This window comes from Pelobates fuscus, chromosome 5, assembly GCF_036172605.1.
Source record: "Pelobates fuscus isolate aPelFus1 chromosome 5, aPelFus1.pri, whole genome shotgun sequence".
NCBI classification, from domain to species: domain Eukaryota; kingdom Metazoa; phylum Chordata; class Amphibia; order Anura; family Pelobatidae; genus Pelobates; species Pelobates fuscus.
Genome location: NC_086321.1, coordinates 219,369,366 through 219,390,592, shown reverse-complemented (window position 1 = coordinate 219,390,592; position 21,227 = coordinate 219,369,366). Strand labels below are relative to the sequence as shown.

The 21,227-nt window shown below is 37.8% G+C and overlaps 1 protein-coding gene across 2 annotated transcripts; it reads left to right on the top strand.

Annotated features, from left to right (window-relative positions):
* Window positions 1-558: 558 nt before the first annotated feature.
* On the top strand, window positions 559-20,244 carry LOC134611309 (annexin A1-like). 2 transcript variants are annotated; one of them, XM_063455036.1, is made up of 13 exons: window positions 559-668; window positions 4,951-5,034; window positions 5,387-5,477; window positions 10,942-11,036; window positions 12,556-12,669; window positions 15,502-15,592; window positions 16,197-16,276; window positions 16,384-16,440; window positions 16,542-16,635; window positions 17,308-17,403; window positions 18,915-18,973; window positions 19,436-19,558; window positions 20,006-20,244. In XM_063455036.1, exons 2-13 carry the CDS (start codon window positions 4,966-4,968, stop codon window positions 20,066-20,068), a joined length of 1,032 nt encoding a protein of 343 aa, XP_063311106.1. In that variant the 5' UTR covers window positions 559-668; window positions 4,951-4,965; the 3' UTR covers window positions 20,069-20,244. The 2 variants fall into 2 exon arrangements, with proteins under 2 accessions (XP_063311106.1, XP_063311107.1); XM_063455037.1 differs by having other exon boundaries at window positions 575-672.
* The last annotated feature ends 983 nt before the right edge of the window (window positions 20,245-21,227 follow it).

The window sequence follows — 21,227 nt, the reverse complement described above, 5'->3', positions numbered from 1 at the left end:
CATGTCAGCTGACCCTTCCTCACTGCCTCACGAGCTGCTAGCAGGGAAAATGCCTTTTTCATCTTTGAGCCAATTTCATGGGAATAGACCTGGGCTTCCAGCTCTATCACTCCCTGTGTTAACCCTGACCTGCAAAGATGACAGATTCACTTTAATTACGCAAACACTGTGCTGTTTAATGCAAGGCACGAAATCTATGTCTGTAGGATATTGAGCAAAACGAGACATGAAAATAAAGGGAAACAGGAGTTAACCCTTGGTTTTATTGTGAAATGAGCTTTAACATGCATGAGCTGAGCTGGAGACTGCAAAGTAAAATTCTTACTTTAAATCACTTAAATACTACAACTGTCCCAAAACAGAACTATTCAAAACAATGAAATGCCGTTTACAAAGAATAAAATATAAAACTACAGTGATGCTTCCGCTTTAACAGTGTTGTTTCATCTGGCAGTGTTTTATGGGTGAATGTGCCAGAAAATCAGTATTTGGACTGAGTCTGTTGGTGCATAAACGAGCTTGCCAACCAATCACTGCAAGTCTAGAGGTATGCGCTTGTTGTTAGGTGTGGTTTGTCAACCTCTTCATAAAAGTCGGAAGCAGAGTTTTCAGCTCTTTCCAGTTTCCAGTCCATATAACACAAGTGTCTCTCCCTTAATAACCTAAAGGTAGGTAGGTATTCTTGTTATGTAGCACAACGCCCGGGTACTGTTAGCAGCTAGATTGTCACTCTGCAAAAAGGGAATGCTGCAGTTAGTTATAGGAAAAAAAAAAAATCTTAAATTTGTACTTTTGTGTTTTGCAAAAGGTTTTGGATTTTGCTGTTTCACACTTTTTTCCCCCCTATATTAACTTCTTTATATCTTGTTTTTGTTTTTTTGTTTTTTGGGGGGGAGGGAGGACTATAGCTTTTAAGAGGACAAAGAAAATGTTTGTAAAATCTTTAGAACAGCATACGATGATAGGGTGTGGTTAAATGGTTACAGTAACGCTCCCTTTTTGTTTCCAACACATAACTGAGTCACTGGGGGAAAAAAAACACTTTGCTACTCTACAAACTAAACCTATTTACCGTGGTTTTATTTATTTTTTATTTTTTTGCCACGTCATCCCTTTTGTTAGACCTATACTACATACATTTTCTATTGAATGTTTATAATTAAACATTTTCTAAAGTGGTTTTATTTAACCGAACTGCTTTGTGATATATCTCTCCCACCCAATTATTTATTTTTTTAATTTAAGGGGAGGGGGGATTAAACCTGTTGTTGTAAGTAATTATTTCAAAATCTGCTTTGTCTTTTAACGTTTCAACAGTTTAGCAAGCTATGTTGCAGGTTGGTGATGGGTGTGGTGACACTAGGTGGAAATAACATTTTGTCCTTTAAGGACAAAGTAACTGCTCCGCATTGTGAGTGCAAAGAAGGGCATGGCAACCAAATGTAACACTGGACATTTAAGATGTTTTATATAGGTTTAAGTGTGTGGTTGTATCCCTTTCCGTTATTCATTAAGAAAACTTCTAGAGATTTCTTAAAGAGACACTTTGAGCTCATTATGATAGTTATGGTGTCAAGAGTCTGTTGGCACAAGATAGGGATACTAGTTCAACTTTATTTGTAATTTTATTTTTTCCATGGACACAACATATATGTTGATTAACAGACTTTGCTCAGAGCCTTATTTTATTTTAACTTTGTATTTTTTTTGTGTGGTTTTTTTTAATATAGTGCTTAAACCAGCCATATAAAACCCTCCATGGCGCATAGTTTTAATACAGTCGCCATGTTTTTGTCTAGATGGGTTGAATCTGTTAATTTAACCCACCTCAAGTCATAGTTTCCATACAGCCTGATAAAGTATTGACCCCTCTGATTTATTGCACTTTTTGTAAAGCTGATCAACAAAATGTAATTCGGAACACTAATTTTACCAAAGGAGTTATGGTCACCTCTTCACAAATTGCCTTCCTCCACCATTCTGGAAAGTGTGCTGTGTACATCACATAAGTTAAATATTAGCCTAGTATCAACTGAGTGGGCATATAAATGAAACTAATGTTCATGGAACAGGGAGGGGCACATCATTCTAATGGTCGAGCTAGGCTAAACCACACAGGAGCATGACCACTTCTATTTCTCAATCCAAATATTTTAGTTCTATTCCAAGGGGGCGGATGCCATCAAAAGCATACTTGCTGGATTATTAGAAGTGCTTTTTATTCATATTTGATAAATGAGTAAATGGTAGCACATCATACTGCATTGTTGTGCATATCTGTAGGGTGTTTATTCCCACTAGCTTTGGGTAACTTTGCAGTGTTGCTTCCAGAATGCAAGCAATGACTTTTTAGCTATGAACTTTGCCTAAAGCGTTAAACTATGATTTCGTAATATTCTCATATGCAACCCATTATGAGTCTGTCAAGCTTGCTTGTATAGCTAAATTTTATTATGCAAAGTTGCGTGACCTGTAATGACTTGTACTCCTAGGCAAAATTTGATTCTGATTTGGTAAAAATATTCCTTGGTAATATGTTTAATTAATCGATTCAATGTAAGGTAAAGGAAAATTATAGCTTTAGGACTAAAAATATGTATTCCTGCTGCTATAATGTTCTAGTGACAATTTGGATTATTGGAGCCCACCGTGTGCATTGAAATAGTATAGCAAGTATTGGAATACAAACATGTAATCCTGACCCTATAGTGAAAAACCACCATTTAGGTGGCTAGCCCGCTTGCTTAGCCCGGGTTGTAACTTGCCTTATTTTCATCTCTCCATGGCCTGCCATGCTGGCCCTGCCCCCTTGGTGACATCACCAAAATTGCAGATTTTTAGCCAATCCAATAATTTACCCTGGGGAAAGCATTGGACTGGCTAAAATCAGCAAGGGGAGGGGCCAAATGCCCCTACCCTCCAAAGAATGGCCACTTGGAGGTGTCCCTAGGGGCAATGTAAAAACAGGCAGTGTTTGCATCAAAATGCCTGACGGGAACTATTACTCACCAGAACAACATTAAGCTGAAGTTGTTCAGGTGACTCTAGTGTCCCTTTAACCCCTTAAGGACCAAACTTCTGGAATAAAAGGGAATCATGACATGTCACACATGTCATGTGTCCTTAAGGGGTTAAGGTCTTCCACCACCACTCTGGTGAATGAAGGGTTGCTATAAAAATGTCTCCGTCACCTGCTTGCTTATCTAAAACAAATGCATTTTACATCTTGCTGATGGGCTAACCTAATGCGCATTCATGGCAAGTGCCACATGCGCATTACATTTGTCCCATAGAAAATCATTGGATCAATGCTTTTCTATTGGGAATTTGAAAGCTGTCGATGTCTTTATGCAATGCATGAGGAAGTCCAGTGTCGTGTTTTTTGTTTCTTTTTTTGAGAGAAAATTTATCAATGTCCTTTACAAAAATAGTGCCTCATGAGGGGCTTGGTTTTTTTTTTTTGTCGGACAGAACATGACTCGTTCATAGAGAAATCATTCCATTTCGCATTCAGGACTGTTCCAGTGGAGAATCTGACTCTGTTTTGAAGTAAATTTCTATAGCCCATTGTGCCTATAATGTCCTTTTTTTACGACTGTTTTTAGGAAGTATGCAGGGAGACTAACCTACTCCTAACTGGCAAAGAATTGAGCAGTAAGACCAGGGGTATGGCCTAATGTACACTAAAATAACTTGTTTAACTTAAAGGACCACTCTAGGCACCCAGACCACTTCAGCTTAATGAAGTGGTCTGGGTGCCAGGTCCATCTAGGGTTAACCCATTTTTTTTATAAACATAGCAGTTTCAGAGAAACTGCTATGTTTATTAATGAATAGAAAGAAAAGAACACAGTCTGTCCACATATGTATGCATGCATACATACATCGATATCAAAGTAACAGTCGAAAAAGAATAATAATAACTTTATTAGGTAACACAAAAACTGAACTATGTACAGAGGGGAGGGGGGAGGGAGAGACAGAAGTATGTCTGATGCGGAAGCACCTAGGTAGTTAAAAATATATATATAGAGTTAGGCCTATATATATATATATACACAGAAGGTTTCTAAGATAATAGAGACCGCTAGCTCGAGCACTTTTCTAACTCTATATATATATATTTTTAACTACCTAGGTGCTTCCGCATCAGACATACTTCTGTCTCTCCCTCCCCCCTCCCCTCTGTACATAGTTCAGTTTTTGTGTTACCTAATAAAGTTATTATTATTCTTTTTCGACTGTTACTTTGATATCGATGTATGTATGCATACATATGTGGACAGACTGTGTTCTTTTCTTTCTATTCCTTCACCATTTAGGGTTAACCCCTGGTCTGTCCTATAGGACCCACTGCCTTTTGGCCATTTCTCTTCCATACTCATGTTTATTAATGGGTTAAGCCTTCCCCCAAATCCTCTAGTGGCTGTCTCATTGACGGCTGCTAGAGGCGCTTGCGTGATTCTCACTGTGAAAATCACAGTGAGAGCACGCAAGCGTCCATAGCAAAGCATTGTAAATGCTTTCCTATGCTACCGGCTGAATGCGCGCGCAGCTCTTGCCGCGCGTGCGCATTCAGCCAACGGGGCAGAACGGAGGAGGATCGGAGGCAGAGAGCTCCCTGCCCAGTGCTGGAAAAAGGTAAGTTTTACCCCTTTTCCCCTTTCCAGAGCCGGGCGGGAGGGGGACCCTGAGGGTGGGGGCACCCTCAGGGCACTCTAGTGCCAGGAAAACAAGTGTGTTTTCCTGGCACTAGAGTGGTCCTTTAATGTTAGTTTATTGCTTAGAGCCCCTCTTGAATGTGGTTAATAATCAGGCTGCAAAAATAAAGCCATTCATAAAATATAGGCAAACACCCTAAGTTTTATAGGTGTAAAAGTTTAAAAATAGGTTTGGGGGGGAAATGTTACCAAAGAAACAAATTGGGAATTATATTTTATTTCCTTTTAGGAATCCTGACTCATCATGTCTTTTATGCAAGCTTTCCTCGCACAAGCCAACTTCACTGAACAAGGAGGACATCCTCCATGTACCGTAAGTCCATAAACATGGTCAGATTGTGTAGGAGTGTCCCATCCCAGAATGTCCCATTGTGTTGGGGTCCCATCCTGCCATCTGAGGCTGGTTTATTTTATATTCTATTGTATATTAAATATATAAGACTCCCAAAATCAAAGTCAGATCCAGGACTGTTGGGTATGATTGATTTTTATGAAAATTTAGACCATTGATCCCATGTTTCCATTCATCATAGTATATCTGCACATTATTATATTGGGATGATATTTAACTCTCAGATTCTCATGGTTTACAGTCGAAACGGCCATACTGAATTTTGACCCTTTAACAAACCCTTTTCTTTGATCTTATGACATATTCTTCACAGGCCCAGGAGGCTGGAGGTCAGGTAAAAGCAGATTCTAAATTTAATGCAGCAGCAGATGCAGTGGAACTAGAAAAAGCCATCAAAGCAAAAGGTAAGAAATTGCATGATATCGCCGGTGTCTTTATTTAATCCGTAAATGGACTTGCATTCAATGTGCTATAAAAATGTCTCCGTCACCTGCTTGCTTATCTAAAACAAATAAATTTTACATGAGGGAGAGCATAGTGACATTGATTTAAAGTTGTTGTTTAAAGGATCACTGTAGGGTCAGGAAAACATGCCCCTCATGCCTCCATAAATATAGTTAAAATCTTACTGCATTTAAGCCTGAAGCTGTAACTCTGCATGCTGTTAGACTCAGAAAAAAAACAGCAGTCTGCTGACATCATCAGAAGTGGTAGCCTGATCCAATCACAATGCTTCCCCATAGGATTGACTGTGACTGACAAAAGGGCAGATCAGGGGCAGAGTCAGCATGATTCAAACACAGCCCTGGTCAATCAGCATCTCCTCATAGAGGTGAATTGAATCAATGAATCTATATGAGGAAAGTTCAGCGTCTGCATGCAGAGGGAGGAGACACTGAATGTTTGGATGCATTTTAGGCAGCCATGACCCAGGAAGGATCTCTAGAAGCCATCTAAGGAGTGTCCAGTGAAGTTATCACTAGGCTGTAATGCAAACACTGCATTTTCTTTGAAAATAGTGTTTACAGCAAAAGGCCTGAAGGTAATGATTCTACTCACCAGAACAAACTCAATAAGCTGTAGTTGTTCTGGTGACTCTAGTGTCCCTTTAATCCCTTAGTGGCCAGACTGTCTTAATTTTCTTACCGTTAAGGACCATTTTTACATTTCTGCGGTGTTTGTGTTTAGCTGTAATTTTCCTTACTCCTTTACTGTTCCCACACATATTTACAGTTTTTCTCGCCATGAAATGGTCTTTCTATAGATACCGTTATTTTCATCGTATAATTTACTATAAAATATGATGGAAAAATGTAAACACACTTTTTCGAACTTTGACCGTCAAACACCCATGCTAAATAGCTTCTAATTTTTGTACTAGTTAAGAAATACCCAATGTTGACATGTTTTTAGCTGTTTTTGCAAGTTATAGGGCTATAAGTAAAAGTAGGACATTGCTATTTCAAAATATATATTTTTAAAATGTATCAATAGTGACATTGTAACACTGTCATAAATCTCTGAATCACACCTCACATGTACATATCTTTTTAAAGTAGACACCCTATATTGAATACCCTGGGTTATGTGCAGTCTTTTTTTAGTAGCCACTGAATCACAAACACTGGCCAAAATGAGTGTTTATATTTGTGGGTGAAAAATGCAAAACACAAATAAGAACACCAATTTTGGCCAGTGTTTGACTAAGTGGCTACTAAAAAAAAAAAAAAGACTGAACATACCCCATTTGCAATACCATGGGTTGTCTACCTTTGCAAATGGTATGCCCTTATGGTAACCCTCAGTAACTCTTGAAAACACCATAAAACCTGTACATGGGGGTGGGGGAAGGTGTGTACTTGCGAGACTCCGTGGAACACAAACAATATCATCGTTGTGATGGGTTTTACTGTTTTGAAACCCTAGTATTTGTGTCCAGTGAAGTCTCTCGAGTAAAACGGTAGCCCCTATGTACAGGTTTTAGGGCGTCCTGTTCTATGAGGAGGCCAAAAGATAGATTGGGGTCTAACATACCCAAGTATTTAAAAGAGTGAACTGCGGTCAGTGTGCGATTTGATTTTTGTTTTGATGGAAAGGTAGGATTTGTGTAATTTAGGTACTGTTCCAAAGATCATTGTGACTGTTTTGTTAGTGTTTAGGAAGAGTTTGTTTTGTGATCCACTTTTCTACCTCTGTGAACTGGTCTTGGAGCACAGCCTCAAGCTGCAGTAGATCGGATTTGCTTGCATACATTACTGTGCTGTCTGCGTACGTGTGTACATTTTAGGATTTGTAGATCATTTATAAATAATGTGAATAGTAAGGGGCTGAGAATGGAACCTTGGGGAACACCACACGTGATTGGGAGAGGTAGGGAGTCTGTCAGAAATGGACACATATTGTGATCGATACATATGATCGAAACCAGGCTACCCGACAATCACCAATACCCAAGTATGGTGTATGTGTTTTTTTTTTTTTGTTTGTTTTTTTATGTGCAGTAGAATGCCATGGTCTGTGTCAAAGGCCTTTGCAAAATCAAGGCAGGTAGCTTGTTAGGTCTCCTTGTTCCATGCCAGTTTGAATGCCATTGCAAACTTGTAAGAGAGCAGTTGTAGTGGAGTGATTCAGGCAAAAACCCGATTGATTAGGGGTCAGATAGTTAGATTGTTGGTAGTACTCATAGTTGTGTATGGACATATTTTTTTTCTAAGATTTTTGACAATACTGGGAGCAATGATATTGGGGCAGTGGTTGGAAACCAAAGTAATGTCACCTATTGTTATGCATAGGTACTACTCTTGCAGTCTTCTAAAGTCTGGGTTTGTTCATTGTTGTGACTGGTTAACCCCTTAAGGACACGTGACATGTCATGATTTCCTTTTATTCCAGAAGTTTGGTCCTTAAGGGGTTAAGCAATTGCCGACGCATTGAGCTTCAACAGCATTGCTGGGATTAAATCAGGTCCAGACTGGTTTTTCATTTTTAGATTGTGAAGGTATCTCTTAATGACCGTAATAGGCAAGTCTAAAATTGAACTTGTCTATATTGGATCTTTGCAAATTTAGTGGGGCCTGATCCACATTTGTAGTTTCATGATGAGTGTAATTTATTAGCTTTGCAATCAGGGTAGTGTAGCAAATGCTTTAAAACAATTGTCGGATGCTCCATCTAAGTTGCAGGGTTTGGTTGTCCACTTTGACAGTGGAGATTGGGGAGTCTGTAATTTATTTATAACTTTCCAAAAGTTTCTAGGGTTTGAAATATTCAGATTTTCACAGAAATATTGGGCCTTGGCCAATTTTATTTTGTGCATATATTTCGCCATTGTCTATATGCTCAGTGATCGTTCATAGAGCCAGTATGCTTGAATTTTGACCACAATGAATCCCGAAACTGGTATATTTGAATTAAGGTCAGCTTTGATCCAATTCATATGTGCCCCTTACACAGCGGGGCATGCAAATTCCAAACTTGTAGCAGTTCTGACTGAAAGAATTCAGCTGCACAGTGCCATGGGAGGTTCTTCATGTCTTTTAGAAAGGATTACATGTATTTTTTTTTTTTTTTTTTTAAAGGACCTGGTGATTTTTAATCTTGGGAGAGGATTTAATAACTTTTATTTTGCGCACGCAGTGATCACTGAAACTGTTAGGGAGAACACCTGCATTCGATCAAGAGAAGTGGAGAGAATCCAGTCAAGTAGGGTATGGTTAAGGCTTTTAACGTTAATGCGAGTTGTGGAGGAGATTAATTGAATTGGCTGCAAAGTCTTAAACTGCAAGCAAGAACTATTTTTAGGATTCAGCCAATCCATATTAAAATCTCCAAAGACCAACAGTTCACTTCTTGACTTTTGAGCTATGGTTTCACTAAGGAGATGGGCTATGTCAGATGGGGAATGCACTGGGGAGCTAGCTGGGCGGTAGATTCCAGGAACAATGATTGATTTACTGCACGGGATCTCAATTGTGTCAGAAAGGAAAACAAGGGTGTCAAGAGAGCTAAAGTTTTGTAAGTGGTGAATGTTATGGAATTGTCAACATAAATTACAATTCCGCCTCATTTTGCTCTGCCATTTCTATGGCCTGAATACACATGTATTGCAGTGGCAGTCAGATATTGTAGCGATTAGCCACTATTTAGAGAACACAATGATTTTGGGCTTGTAATGTAAACACCATGCTTGCAGTAGAGCAAAATATATATATATATATATATATATATATATATATATATATATATATATATATTTTTATTCACGGTCCATGGGAAAAATCCAAATTTTATTAAAGCATATTTTAAATGATCGACATTTCAGTCCACTACATGGGACTTTCCTCAAGATCAACAGTTCTAGAGATATAGACTACTACAGTGCACAAAGGAGAGGGGTGGGTTTTATTTATTTTCTTAGCTGAAAGGCTAGGAATGGAATCTGTTGGGGGACCAGGGTTAGACTCTACATCATTTGCAAGGGCAAGTAACATTAGTAAGAGGAATTTGGACATAATTTTAGTTTGGTAGTATCGCAATTGAAGGGTTTTATACTTTTGTAGGTTCGGGTGGAAGGCTTGATTTCAACATTCTCCACCAGCACTCAGCAGATAAATTACAGCAACAAAGCAGGCCATGATTTATAATAATTTTGGTTCTCAGATTGTGGTGAGTGGTGCTTAAGAGGGTAGTGGTAGGAACATGATAGTGTGAAGAGGGTTAAAAGGAATGTTAACTCTGTCAAATTTGGAACCATGTAGAGGATATAAAAAACAATTTAAAAAAAGTGACAGAACATATCTATGTGTGTGTGTTTCCACTTAGAATAATGAATTGTGTACAAGCATGTATTCCTAATATTGTGTTGGACTAGCTATCTAGTTCTATGGCCCCCTTTATAGTGGAATTTCCATTGCAGTGCTGGTCTCGCCTCATTTGGCCCCACCTCTGTCAGAGATCATCAGTCTTAATTATCTCAGCCAATCCAATGCTTTCCAATAGGAAAGCATTGGGAGGCAATATTGTGCCAATCATCTCCTCATAGCATTAATCATCTTCAGTTAGTGTGGAGACACAGAACACTGAAATATGAAGCGCCTCTAGTGTCCATCCTCTAACTACCATTAGGTTTTCCTAGCCAGCAATGTAAACCCTGTCTTTTCTCTGAAAAGGCAGTGTTTCCATTGAAAAGCCTGCTGGGTTGGGATGTAGAAACGAACCACTACAGCTTAATGTATTCTGGTGACTATAGTGTCCCTTTAACCATACACACATGCAATTTTCTAGTGTTTCAAACTTGGTTTGCTTTATATGAAATTACAAAAGTTGCAGAAAGTAAAGTGTTCCTTTTGAATTAAACTGGAAAGCTTGTTGCATTATTTTGCACCTTCGATAATTGTTTCCGCATTCCCAAGGCGACTCATTTTGAGTCCATAATTTTTTTTTTTTCAAATCTTGTGTATATCTTTATTAATATCTATTGCCTGCACCCTTTAATCTAATAATCTTGTATTTTTCTTGTACTAACAATCATTCTTGCTGTTGAAAGATGATTCTCTTCGCTCAGTCTCACCAATTTATACCATGAAAGATGCTCTGAGTTCCTATGGACTTCCTCCATAGTGTCATAAAATGTAGGTTACAACATTGTTGAACTGCAAAAACAAATCTTGCAGCTAGTATTATCCAGCACTATTTTGACATTCCATGGTAGTCCAATATACACTATATGGGATCCTGTTCTTTTTACCCAAATCATCTGCCAAATGTTACTTACTGGTCACTTATTGGGAACTTTATTTACTACTCTATATAAAAGTGCAAATGCTTTATTTCCAAAGTTTAACATAGGTCTTGTTACCTTTTAAACAGGTGTTGATGAGGGAACAATCATATGTATCTTAACTAAAAGAACAAATGGAGAGCGTCAGCAAATCAAAGCTGCCTATCAACAAGCGACTGGAAAGGTAACTGTAAAACCTGTTTCAAACTGGTAAAAAATGTGCATATGTCTACCTGTAAAGTATTGCTTGAATATATGCATGCTGGGCTAAATTTAATTGCAGTGGCATGTCTAGTGTACATCCATTAAGTTTATCTTTTTAACTCTCCCTCAACAAGGCTAAAATATTGTTCTGTCCGTCCTATTCTGAGGCACATCTAGTATTTCATCCCATATTGACTTAAAGTGACAGTCCAAGTTAACTCCTTATTTAATGTACAGTAAAATAAAAAAATGCTATTTTTTTTTTTTTTATGCAGCAAATTCCCAGGTTATGTAGGATCTTCAGGGAGTTCTGCCAAACAAAACCATATCATAGCAATGTTTTCCCTTAGCAATGCTTTAAGTGCCCAGTGCTCCAAAGTGTATGTATATTGTAGTAGGACAAAGTGAGTTTGTATTGCTCTCTTTGATAGGGGTGGCTATTCTCATTAGTGGGACAGCCAGGGCCAGTGCAATGGCTTCTGCCGTCACACATAACATTGTCAGAAATTCAAAGTGAATTTTATATTTAGGTAATAGCCAAACTGCAAACACGTCTGAATTGGAGATTGGCTTATTAATTATTAATTAAATATTATATAATCTACATGTATAATACTCACACACTTTAAAGGACCACTACAGTCACCCAGTCCATTTGTCTCAATAAAGTGGTCTCTGTGCAGTGGTCCTATCGTTTTAATGCCACAAGATAAAATATTGCTTTACCTTGAAGAGTTACACACCACTAGTGGCTGTCACACTGACAGCCACTAGATGTGCCTCTGCTGCAATGCCACATTTAGTTTGATATGTATAGTACTTGCCACACATGCACATCAGGTCACCAATGCTTCTGTATGAGGAAAATTGAGTGGATCAGCACTGCCCCATCAACCTTGCAGAAGGTAGGGAGACTAGCAATGCAGAGGATGTATTGGAGCTTGAAAGATGTAAATTATTATGATTATTTTTTTAACCCCTTAAGGACCAAACTTCTGGAATAAAAGGGAATCATGACATGTCTCACATGTCATGTGTCCTTAAGGGGTTAAATATACATTCTTAAAAAAAAAATGAATGTCCTGGGGTTTGAAGCTATGTAGAGTATTCGGAATACAAATTCCCAACATTATAGTGTCCCTTTAAAATTATCTTTTTATTTTTATTACAACTGTCCTTTGTGGCGAAATACAATCACTGACATGCGCACACAGATTAATTGACTCACACTTAATGGTTCACACCCTTACAATACTCCAAGCACACACAACCTCTTGCCTTCATTTCAAATTGGCTGTCCCTGGCTACTCTCACTGTCTTAATCCCACTTGATAGAGGGGTAGCCAAAACCAACAGTAAAACTGTTGCAGGGGCCTTTTAAGAAGCACTATCTTAGTAAAACTTTTTTTTAGCTTTTTAACAGTAATGTGTCAATTAACTGTCATTGGACTGTTTGCTTATTTTAGAACATCATTCCATATTTGTCTTCCTCTATATAGCCTCTAGATGAAGCTTTAAAGAAAGCTCTTAAGAGCCATCTGGAAGAAGTTGTGCTCGGTATGATGAAGACCCCAGCTCAATTTGATGCTCATGAGTTGAAGTGGGCAACCAAGGTATTCAATATTGGTTTCTATTTATGTATGTATGTATGTATGTCTTGATTTTGATAATGTGTATTTATATAAATAAGTGGCAGATTTTTTTCAATAAATCATATATTTAATTTTGAGAATGAAATGTTAAAATATAATGTAAAAAATTTTCCCTCCCGCAATCCAATGAGTTCCTTTTTAGGATTGAAATGTTTATAAACTACCTCCTTCTTTGCCAGTTGGTGTTCTCATAAACTGATAAGCCACAACATTGCAACCACTGACAGGTCTAGTTAAAAACCTTGATTATATTGTTGCAATGGCACCTTTCAATGGATGGGGGTATATTAGGCAGCAAGTGACCAGTTGGTTCTTGAATTTAACGTGTTGGAAGAAAGAATAAAGGACCAGCAAAAAGATCTAAGGCACTCTGACAGAAGTCAAATCATGATGGCTAGACTACTGGGTCAGAGCATCTCCAAAACATGTTTCTGGTAGGCAGTGGTGGGTACCTACAAAGCTTGAGAAACGTTGCTGTATCTGTCATATTTTCCAATAAATCTGATGTATGAAGACCTTGAGTGCCTGGACTACTTTGCTGTTACACGATTAGGAAGGACAATCAGTGAACCAGTGTTTGGGTCTTGTGAGCCCAAGCCTCATTGGTGCATGTGGTGAGCAAATGGCTAGCCAAACTCTTCCAATCACATAGAAGCACTACTGTAGCTTAAACTGCTGAAACCATTAATGCTGGCCATGATGGAACACAGGTTAATCAGTTTGACCAGTCTGCCGCTATGCAGTTCCATATTCAGAATGCCCATGATGACCTCTAGTCACCACAGGGACTTCAATAGAAATAGGAGTGTCAGAACTGGACCATGGAGCAAAGGAGGGTTGCCTGGATAATCAATTTCTCTTAGATCAGGTGGATGGCCAGATGTGTGCCTCATTTACCTAGGGAAGAGATGACATTGGGATGCATGATGTAAAGACTGCAGGCCAGCGTATGCTCTGGGAAACCTTGGGTCCTGGCAATCAGGTGGATGTTACATTGACATGTACAACCTACCTAGCGACTGTTGAAGACTACGTACGCCTTGCTGATGGCTGTGACCTCTTTCAGCAGGGTAATGCACCCTGCAAAATTGTTAAGGAATGTTTTTGAGGAACATGACCATGTTCAAGGTGTTGCCTTGGCTTTCAAATTCCCCAGGTCTCAATCAGATTGTTCCAGCACATCCCACAGATGCACAAAGATCTGATCCGTGGAGGCCCAACCTTGCAACTTGCAGGACTAAAGGAACTGCTAACGTTTTGTTGTCTGATACCACAAAATGGGTTCAGAGGTCTTGTGGAGTCAATGTCTGAACACAGAGCTGTTTTGGCAGCATGATGGGGACCTAAACTATATTAGGCATGTGGTTTCAATATTGTGGATGGTCGGTGTTTATGTATGATTTAACCCCCAGCAATAGTGCTACATGAATGCATCTAGGCTTGTCTCAGAACTAATGAGCATTTGTCTCAAAGCCTTAAAGTGTGATGGTTAACTAGGTCTCTAGGTTAAAACATTCTTCTGGTGGAGAGACTGGTGTGCAGATTTGCTCAATCCTAGACTGCATGAATTTCTAATGGTAGAGAACACTACTAATGTCATAGCAAGTTACCAGATAGTAGTGCAATAATATGAGCGCTAGGACATGCAGCTATAAACACAGTGGAATTAATAACAAGAGATTCCACCAACAGTGAAATAAATATATAATACAAAGATAAAGTGCTCAGGGCAAAATTGGAATAATATTAATGCTCTTACTCCCAGAGCTTGACACCACCATATGTGTTACACAGGTGAATTATAGTTATGCATGAATACAGTATAATTCCTTCTCCAATAATGAAGGCAACAGACCCAGGTATTCCTGTATGATATAAAAAGAATGCCTAGGATAACACTGTTATAAAAGAGGGTTCAATTTAAAACTCTGTATGGTCCAACTCACATTTTTCTGAGCCTGTTATATCGAAACTGGCTCAGGTAATATCACTTTAAATGCAATGTGCAGTTCCAGGTGAGTTGGAGATGATCCCTCAGAAAATAATTGTGGGAAAGGCAACACCAGATTAGTATAAAAATCACAATATTTATTACAAAACATATAAAAAGCCTTACATTAAGGTTTCTGGAGTGCCATTCATTCAAAGAGTAAAAGCATCATTTCTGTAGTGCCATTCATTCAAAGAGTAAAAGCATTTGTGCTTTTACTCTTTGAATGAATGGCACTCCAGAAACCTTAATGTAAGGCTTTTTATATTTTTTGTAATAAATATTGTGATTTTTTTTTATACTAATCTGGTGTTTCCTTTCCCACAATTCTTTTCTGAGGGATCATCTCCAACTCACCTGGATCTGCACATTGCATTTAAAGTGATATAACCTGAGCCAGTTTCGATATAACAGGCTCAGAAAATTGTGAGTTGGACCATACAGAGTTTTAAATTGAACCCTCTTTTATAACGGTGTTATCCTCGGCGTTCTCCTTTTTATACCATACAGGAATACCTGAGTCTGTTGCCTCCATTATTGGAGAAGGAATTATACTGTATTCAGGTATAACTATAATTCACCTGTGTAACACATATGGTGGTGTCAAGCTCTGGGAGTTAAAGCATTAATATTATTTCAATTTTGCGCTGAGCACTTTATCTTTGTATTAATGTCATAGCAAGGCCTGAGGGGACACCTGTTTGAAAGGAGGAGCACTCTTGATATCCTATTTTCGTTATATATTCAATATTTCTTTTTGGTTCTTTCCGATATTATTCAATATTTTAATCCATATCTTTCAGGGTCTTGGGACAGATGAGGAATGTTTAATAGAAATTCTGGTGTCAAGGAATAATCGGGAGATCCGAGAAATTAACAAAGTTTACAAAGAAGGTAAGCTGTTCTCTTTGAGAACATGATGGAAGTGCCAATATGGTAATTGGTAATCCTATTGGCCCATGGAGATACAGGGTGTCTTGAGTTGTTGCTTCAGGCGCTGATTCATTCTCAGTGCAGCACCAGCATTGGATATGGTTTTGTGACACCCGAGTAGTAAATTTTACTGATCGCAAAAAAAAATCCACACGCTTATCACCTGTAGACCCCGGTGCACTGTAGCTAGGGCTGGCAAACCTGTAATGCATTTAGTAACAGTAAAGTAATCCAGGCACTCAAGATCTTAATACATCAGCAGATTTATAGGAAAAATATGACAGAAACCACAATGTTTTGATCCCTTCAGGGATCTTAATCAAGCTTGAGAAACGTTGCTGTATCTGTCATATTTTCCAATAAATCTGATGTATGAAGACCTTGAGTGCCTGGACTACTTTGCTGTTGCACAATTAGTAAATGGTATGTTGGATTTCTAATTGCTTACACCTCCCCCTTTAAAAACAAAATGTATCCCCTACTTCTTCACCACTGTATTAACTAGTAAAGTTATTAGATGGATCATTGCCAAAGTGTTTTTTTTTGTTTTTTTTTTATATATCAGAATTCAAAAAAGATCTAGCAAAAGATGTTGCCTCAGACACCTCTGGAGACTTCCAAAAGGCTCTTCTTGCACTCATAAAGGTAAAATGTTGTATGTTGACCTCTGTGCTGTATTTCTCTAGATGTGTTTTGATTTGTCTTTGTTAATTTGTGAAAGTATTGCTTACAATACAACTTAATTTTCTTAGGGTGAACGCAGTGAAGCAACTGCGGTTAATGACGAGCAAGCTGACAACGATGCTAGGGTAAATGTAGCATAACCTATAATTCTTGTATACTCTCACTCTGATAACCCAACATGAGCATTTAATGATCTAAACTAAAGAATGCATTTTGGGGTTTGTAGGCTTTGTATGAAGCTGGAGAGAAGAGAAAAGGAACAGATGTCTCAACATTCATTAATATTCTAACGTCAAGGAGCTTTCCACATCTTCGAGAAGGTATAATAAACCTCAGAAATTTGCTTATTTGTATCAATATTTCCACCCCCACACCTGACCACTTCCTTGTTGACATTTCACCCTTCCGTGACTTAAATTATTAAACCCATATGTAGAATTCGTGTAAATATTGCTTTAATGCACCCATTTCCTTTTTGGGTGTATTAAATCCATATATAAAACAATTATAGTCCCCACATGTACTTTATTCTCATTTTGTTTCATTTTGGGCATGTTCTTGAATTTCACAACCCTTGTTTCAACTACAGATGTTAAATTCATATTCTGCTGGCTCTTAAAAACACCAACACATATGTATATCTTCAAGTTTACGGAGAACTTCTGGCATATTAGAGCAACACGTTTTAACTTGGATCTGTGGGGAAAGCAAAGAAGCAGCAGACCAATTTTGTCAAGTGGCTAGAATCGCTTTGTACTGACTGCTTTTGGTGTTGCTTACTGACTGCATCAAATGTTGATGCTACTTCTAACCTTAAACTATTAAGCAGGTTGTCCCCTAAGCTGTGTATTCGGTGTGTGTGTGTGTGTGTGTGTGTGTATATACATCTCTTGATTAGTAATTTTGTTTTAAATATTTCAATGTCTATTTTGGCTTCTAATGGGTGTTAGAGTAGTGACCTTCATATTGGTTCTGACTGTTCTGTATTTCAGTATTCCGAAGATATTCAAGATACAGCAAGAATGATGTAAATAAAGCTCTTGATCTGGAGTTGAAAGGAGATATCGAAAACTGTCTCATGTCAATTTGTGAGTGACTTCAGTAAAATTTAAAGTAAATTTGTGGCCCAAAGCTTTCCTTAAAGCTGCACTGTCAAGCCATACTTGCCGTTTTACAATCACTTCCTCTTCAACTCTCTGCTACTGTCTTGCTGGTGTTTTTTGTTTAGTCATTTTTTTTTTTTGTTTGTTTTTTCTTCAATTTTGTAACCAAAAATACAAGACAAAGTAGGATTTTTTTCCCAATGCCCAACACTTCTTGACTCTGGGCAGAGCTACTGCCATAAAGTGTCAATCCACCAGCTTTCACCAGTGACTACTGCAAGAAATTGCACCCGTCTATGGAGGAACTTATAGGATATTGCATATCAATACATGTGCAAGAGTACAGCAGTGATGTGTTTCTGAAGCATCAGTAGCTATCGAGGACGAACAAGATGTTTGTGCCTACGAGGGACGGTTCAGGTAGTTAGAATTAACCTTTCCCTGGCCACTAGTCCCAATCAGCAATGTCCCAATTAGGGAAAGGATAGGGTTTTGCAAAATCCTCAGATGTTGACATGCTGCTTTAAGAAAGCTTTAATTGGTTAGAAAACAGTATAAAATACATTATGTGTGGCTGCCTAGGGGCTGAAGTTTGTGATGGAACTCTCTCCCCCTCAAACAGCTAGGAAAAACTTGACTGAAAACCAGGGATGGAACTCAAAGGCTATTCACGAAGATGAGAATTGTCAGGATTTTAAAGTGAATTTAAAGTTTAAGGCCCAATGCGGAGGGGGGGGAGGGGGGGGGGGGTGTGAGAGCTACATTGTCCTTAAAGGGAAAACTATATAGGGTCAGGAACACAAACCTGAATTCCTGACCCTATAGTGTTAAAGCCATCACCCCAATTCGCCTCCTTGGTGACATTATCAGAATTACGGGTTTTTAGCCAACCCAATTTCACAGGATGAAATCTGCATGGGGGTGGGGCCAAATGTGGTGGGGTTTGTTTTTTTGGGGGTGTGCAATTGGCAACCCCTTAGATATGCATTGAATCAATAAATCTCAATGAGGAAAATTTGGCATCTCCATGCTAAACAGTACTGCGTACTGTGCAGCATTGCCACTGGAGGTGCCCCTAGGGGCAATGTAAACACTGCATTTTCTCTAAGACCTTGTCTGCATGCAAATGCCTGCAAGGAATGACTATTCATTAGAAATGCATTAAGATTGCAATGAGCTGTAGTAGTTATGGCTTTTAGTTCCCTTTTACGTTGACTGTCTAAATCCTGTCTCTGTTTGAGGTAATAACACATTAAAATGCTAACTTCCAACTAACCACACCCCTCCCCCTCAATTACAAACTTATTCTAAAAAGGTTGCTTTACTACTTAAATCACTTATGTAAATGTCTATTTAATGCATAACTGCAAAATATGGTCTGAATTTGTGTGAAGTTTTATTAATTTTTTTCCTATTTATCATTTACACACGTATGACTGATATTTATGCTGTGCATGTGGAATGTTATGTTAATATTGTGACTTCTCAATTTGTAGCTAAATGTGTTGGGAGTATACCTGCTTATTTTGCTGAAAAATTCTACCTGGCAATGAAGGTTAGTAATTTCATTTTAATATGGGTTACCATGTTTCTATAAGGTTTGAGGGGAGGGGGCTGGTGTGTGGTGTTTTTTTTGTTTTCTTTTGTTTTTTGGGACAAGATGTATCTTGCGTAGTGATCTTGATTCAACGTTCTGGTGATATTTTAATTTACCTACTGCCCACTCAGCGTTTTCTTATGTTAGTCCAGCACTCTAAACCTATAAATGCTATCCAAGAATGGATAGAAATGATCACATTACCAAATAGGTAATGGGCTTTAGGTGCTCAGTGTAGATATTTAGTCAAGCTGCTCAAATGACTTGACACAAGCCAGGCAGTTGATACCAAAAGGTTCCTTGTGCTGTTTAGTAATCCTCTAAAGGAATGGCCAATTATTAAAGGTGCATGACTTCTTGTGAGAAAGTTTGAATTCATTTAAGTTTTTTTTTTTTCTTTGGTCATTTGCTTTTGCCCAGGGATCTGGAACTCGACACAAGGACTTAATTAGGCTTCTTGTTTCTCGATCTGAAATCGACCTTAAAGAAATTAAAGCACATTATGCTCGTCTCTACGGAAAATCTCTGCGTCAGGCTATTTTGGTAAGTGACACATTAACTTAGACATTTCAAATGTTGCTTTTGAACTAAAACTTCAGTTCTCTGTAAGCCATGTAATGGTAGAAACCTATAGACATTGTAGGCCATAAACCTCAAAATCCTGATATCATTTGGCTACATTCTCCGTCATACTGAACATCACTTAGAGAATCATGGGATGTTCATATTGTGTTGTCAAGCTGTGCACCTTGATAATCTTTGCTAAGATTTTAGAGACAAACTGACATTTTTAAAAAAAAAAACAATGTTCTCAGTGTGTCTTTGCTCAATGTAGTTGGCAAATTGTGACCTAGTGTTAACATAGATTTGGACATATTAACTGGGAAAACAACTCAAACCTGGTGGAACATCAGATTTTGTAGTGTAACAATCATTTTAACAGATGTTTTTCAATCTTGTTCATTTTTTTTTATTTATTTCTGTTTTCAGGATGAAAAAGTAAAAGGAGACTATGAAACCATTCTGTTGGCATTGTGTGGACCAGACAACTAAGGCCTAATTTGTGCAAGCACAGTTAACCAACTTAATATTCTAAACTTCATGTTTAGCCAGTGAAAATATTCAAAATAACAAGTACTTTGTGCAGTGCATATACCGTGTAACCACTTTTCTTGTATGTATTAAAAGTTTAAAAACTTTTTTGTATGATTAATAAAAATTAAAAATGACTTTTTTTGTATTATGAGTTAGCTCAGAACACTGAGCTTCTATAATGCATAACCAAATTAATGGTAATCCCTATATTCCATATTGACTACTAAAATGGAAAGAATTGGTAAAGTAAAAAAAAACTTTTTTTTGTGAAAGGTAGAGTTTAAAAAAATAAAATTTGTTATGAAATAGTGATGCTAAGCAAAAATAATTAATGATTAAAGGAACACTATAGGTCCAGGAACACAAACCTGCATTCCTGACCCTATAGTGTTAAAACAATAATCTGGTCCCCCTTGCCTAATCTGGTATAGTAATCTTACTTGTATTCAAGTTGCAGCTTCTGCCTCTGATCTAGGCTGACATCAGAAGTGGTGGTCTAGGCCAAGCGCCAAGCTTCCCCATAGAATTGGCTGAGCATTTGGCAATAAATGTGACAAACTTCTATCTAGATTACAAAGAGATCACAATATATATTTATTAAAAGGGATCGAATTTTAACACAACAGAACAAATAGTCTAAATATTTTCACAATATTACAAGGAACTATACAATTTACCTGCTAATAATATAAAGGGAATAAAGAGACCAATATGTAAAGGCTCACTTGAAAGCTAGACTAGATAAAGATACAATAAAAAATTAGATCAACCTATTACCCTGGAAGAAATAACAAATACTATAAAAAAAAAACTATCCAAATGGTAAAAGTCCTGGTCTAAATTGTTTGAAGATACACAAGCTCCTTATTTATTAAAATTTCTACGAAGTTTTAGCAATAGACACTAATTTCCCTGCAGTCTCAGGATTCCCAACTCTTGGTTATCCCCAAAGTAGGTAAAGACATAGAATTATGAAAGTTACAGACCTATTACATTGCTTATTATTGCTTATTACATTGATATTTAGACTATTCTTGAAAATTTAAGTGAACAATTTAAAAAAAAGTTAAATGACCTAATTGGTATTGAACAAGTAGGATTTATAACAGGTAGGGAA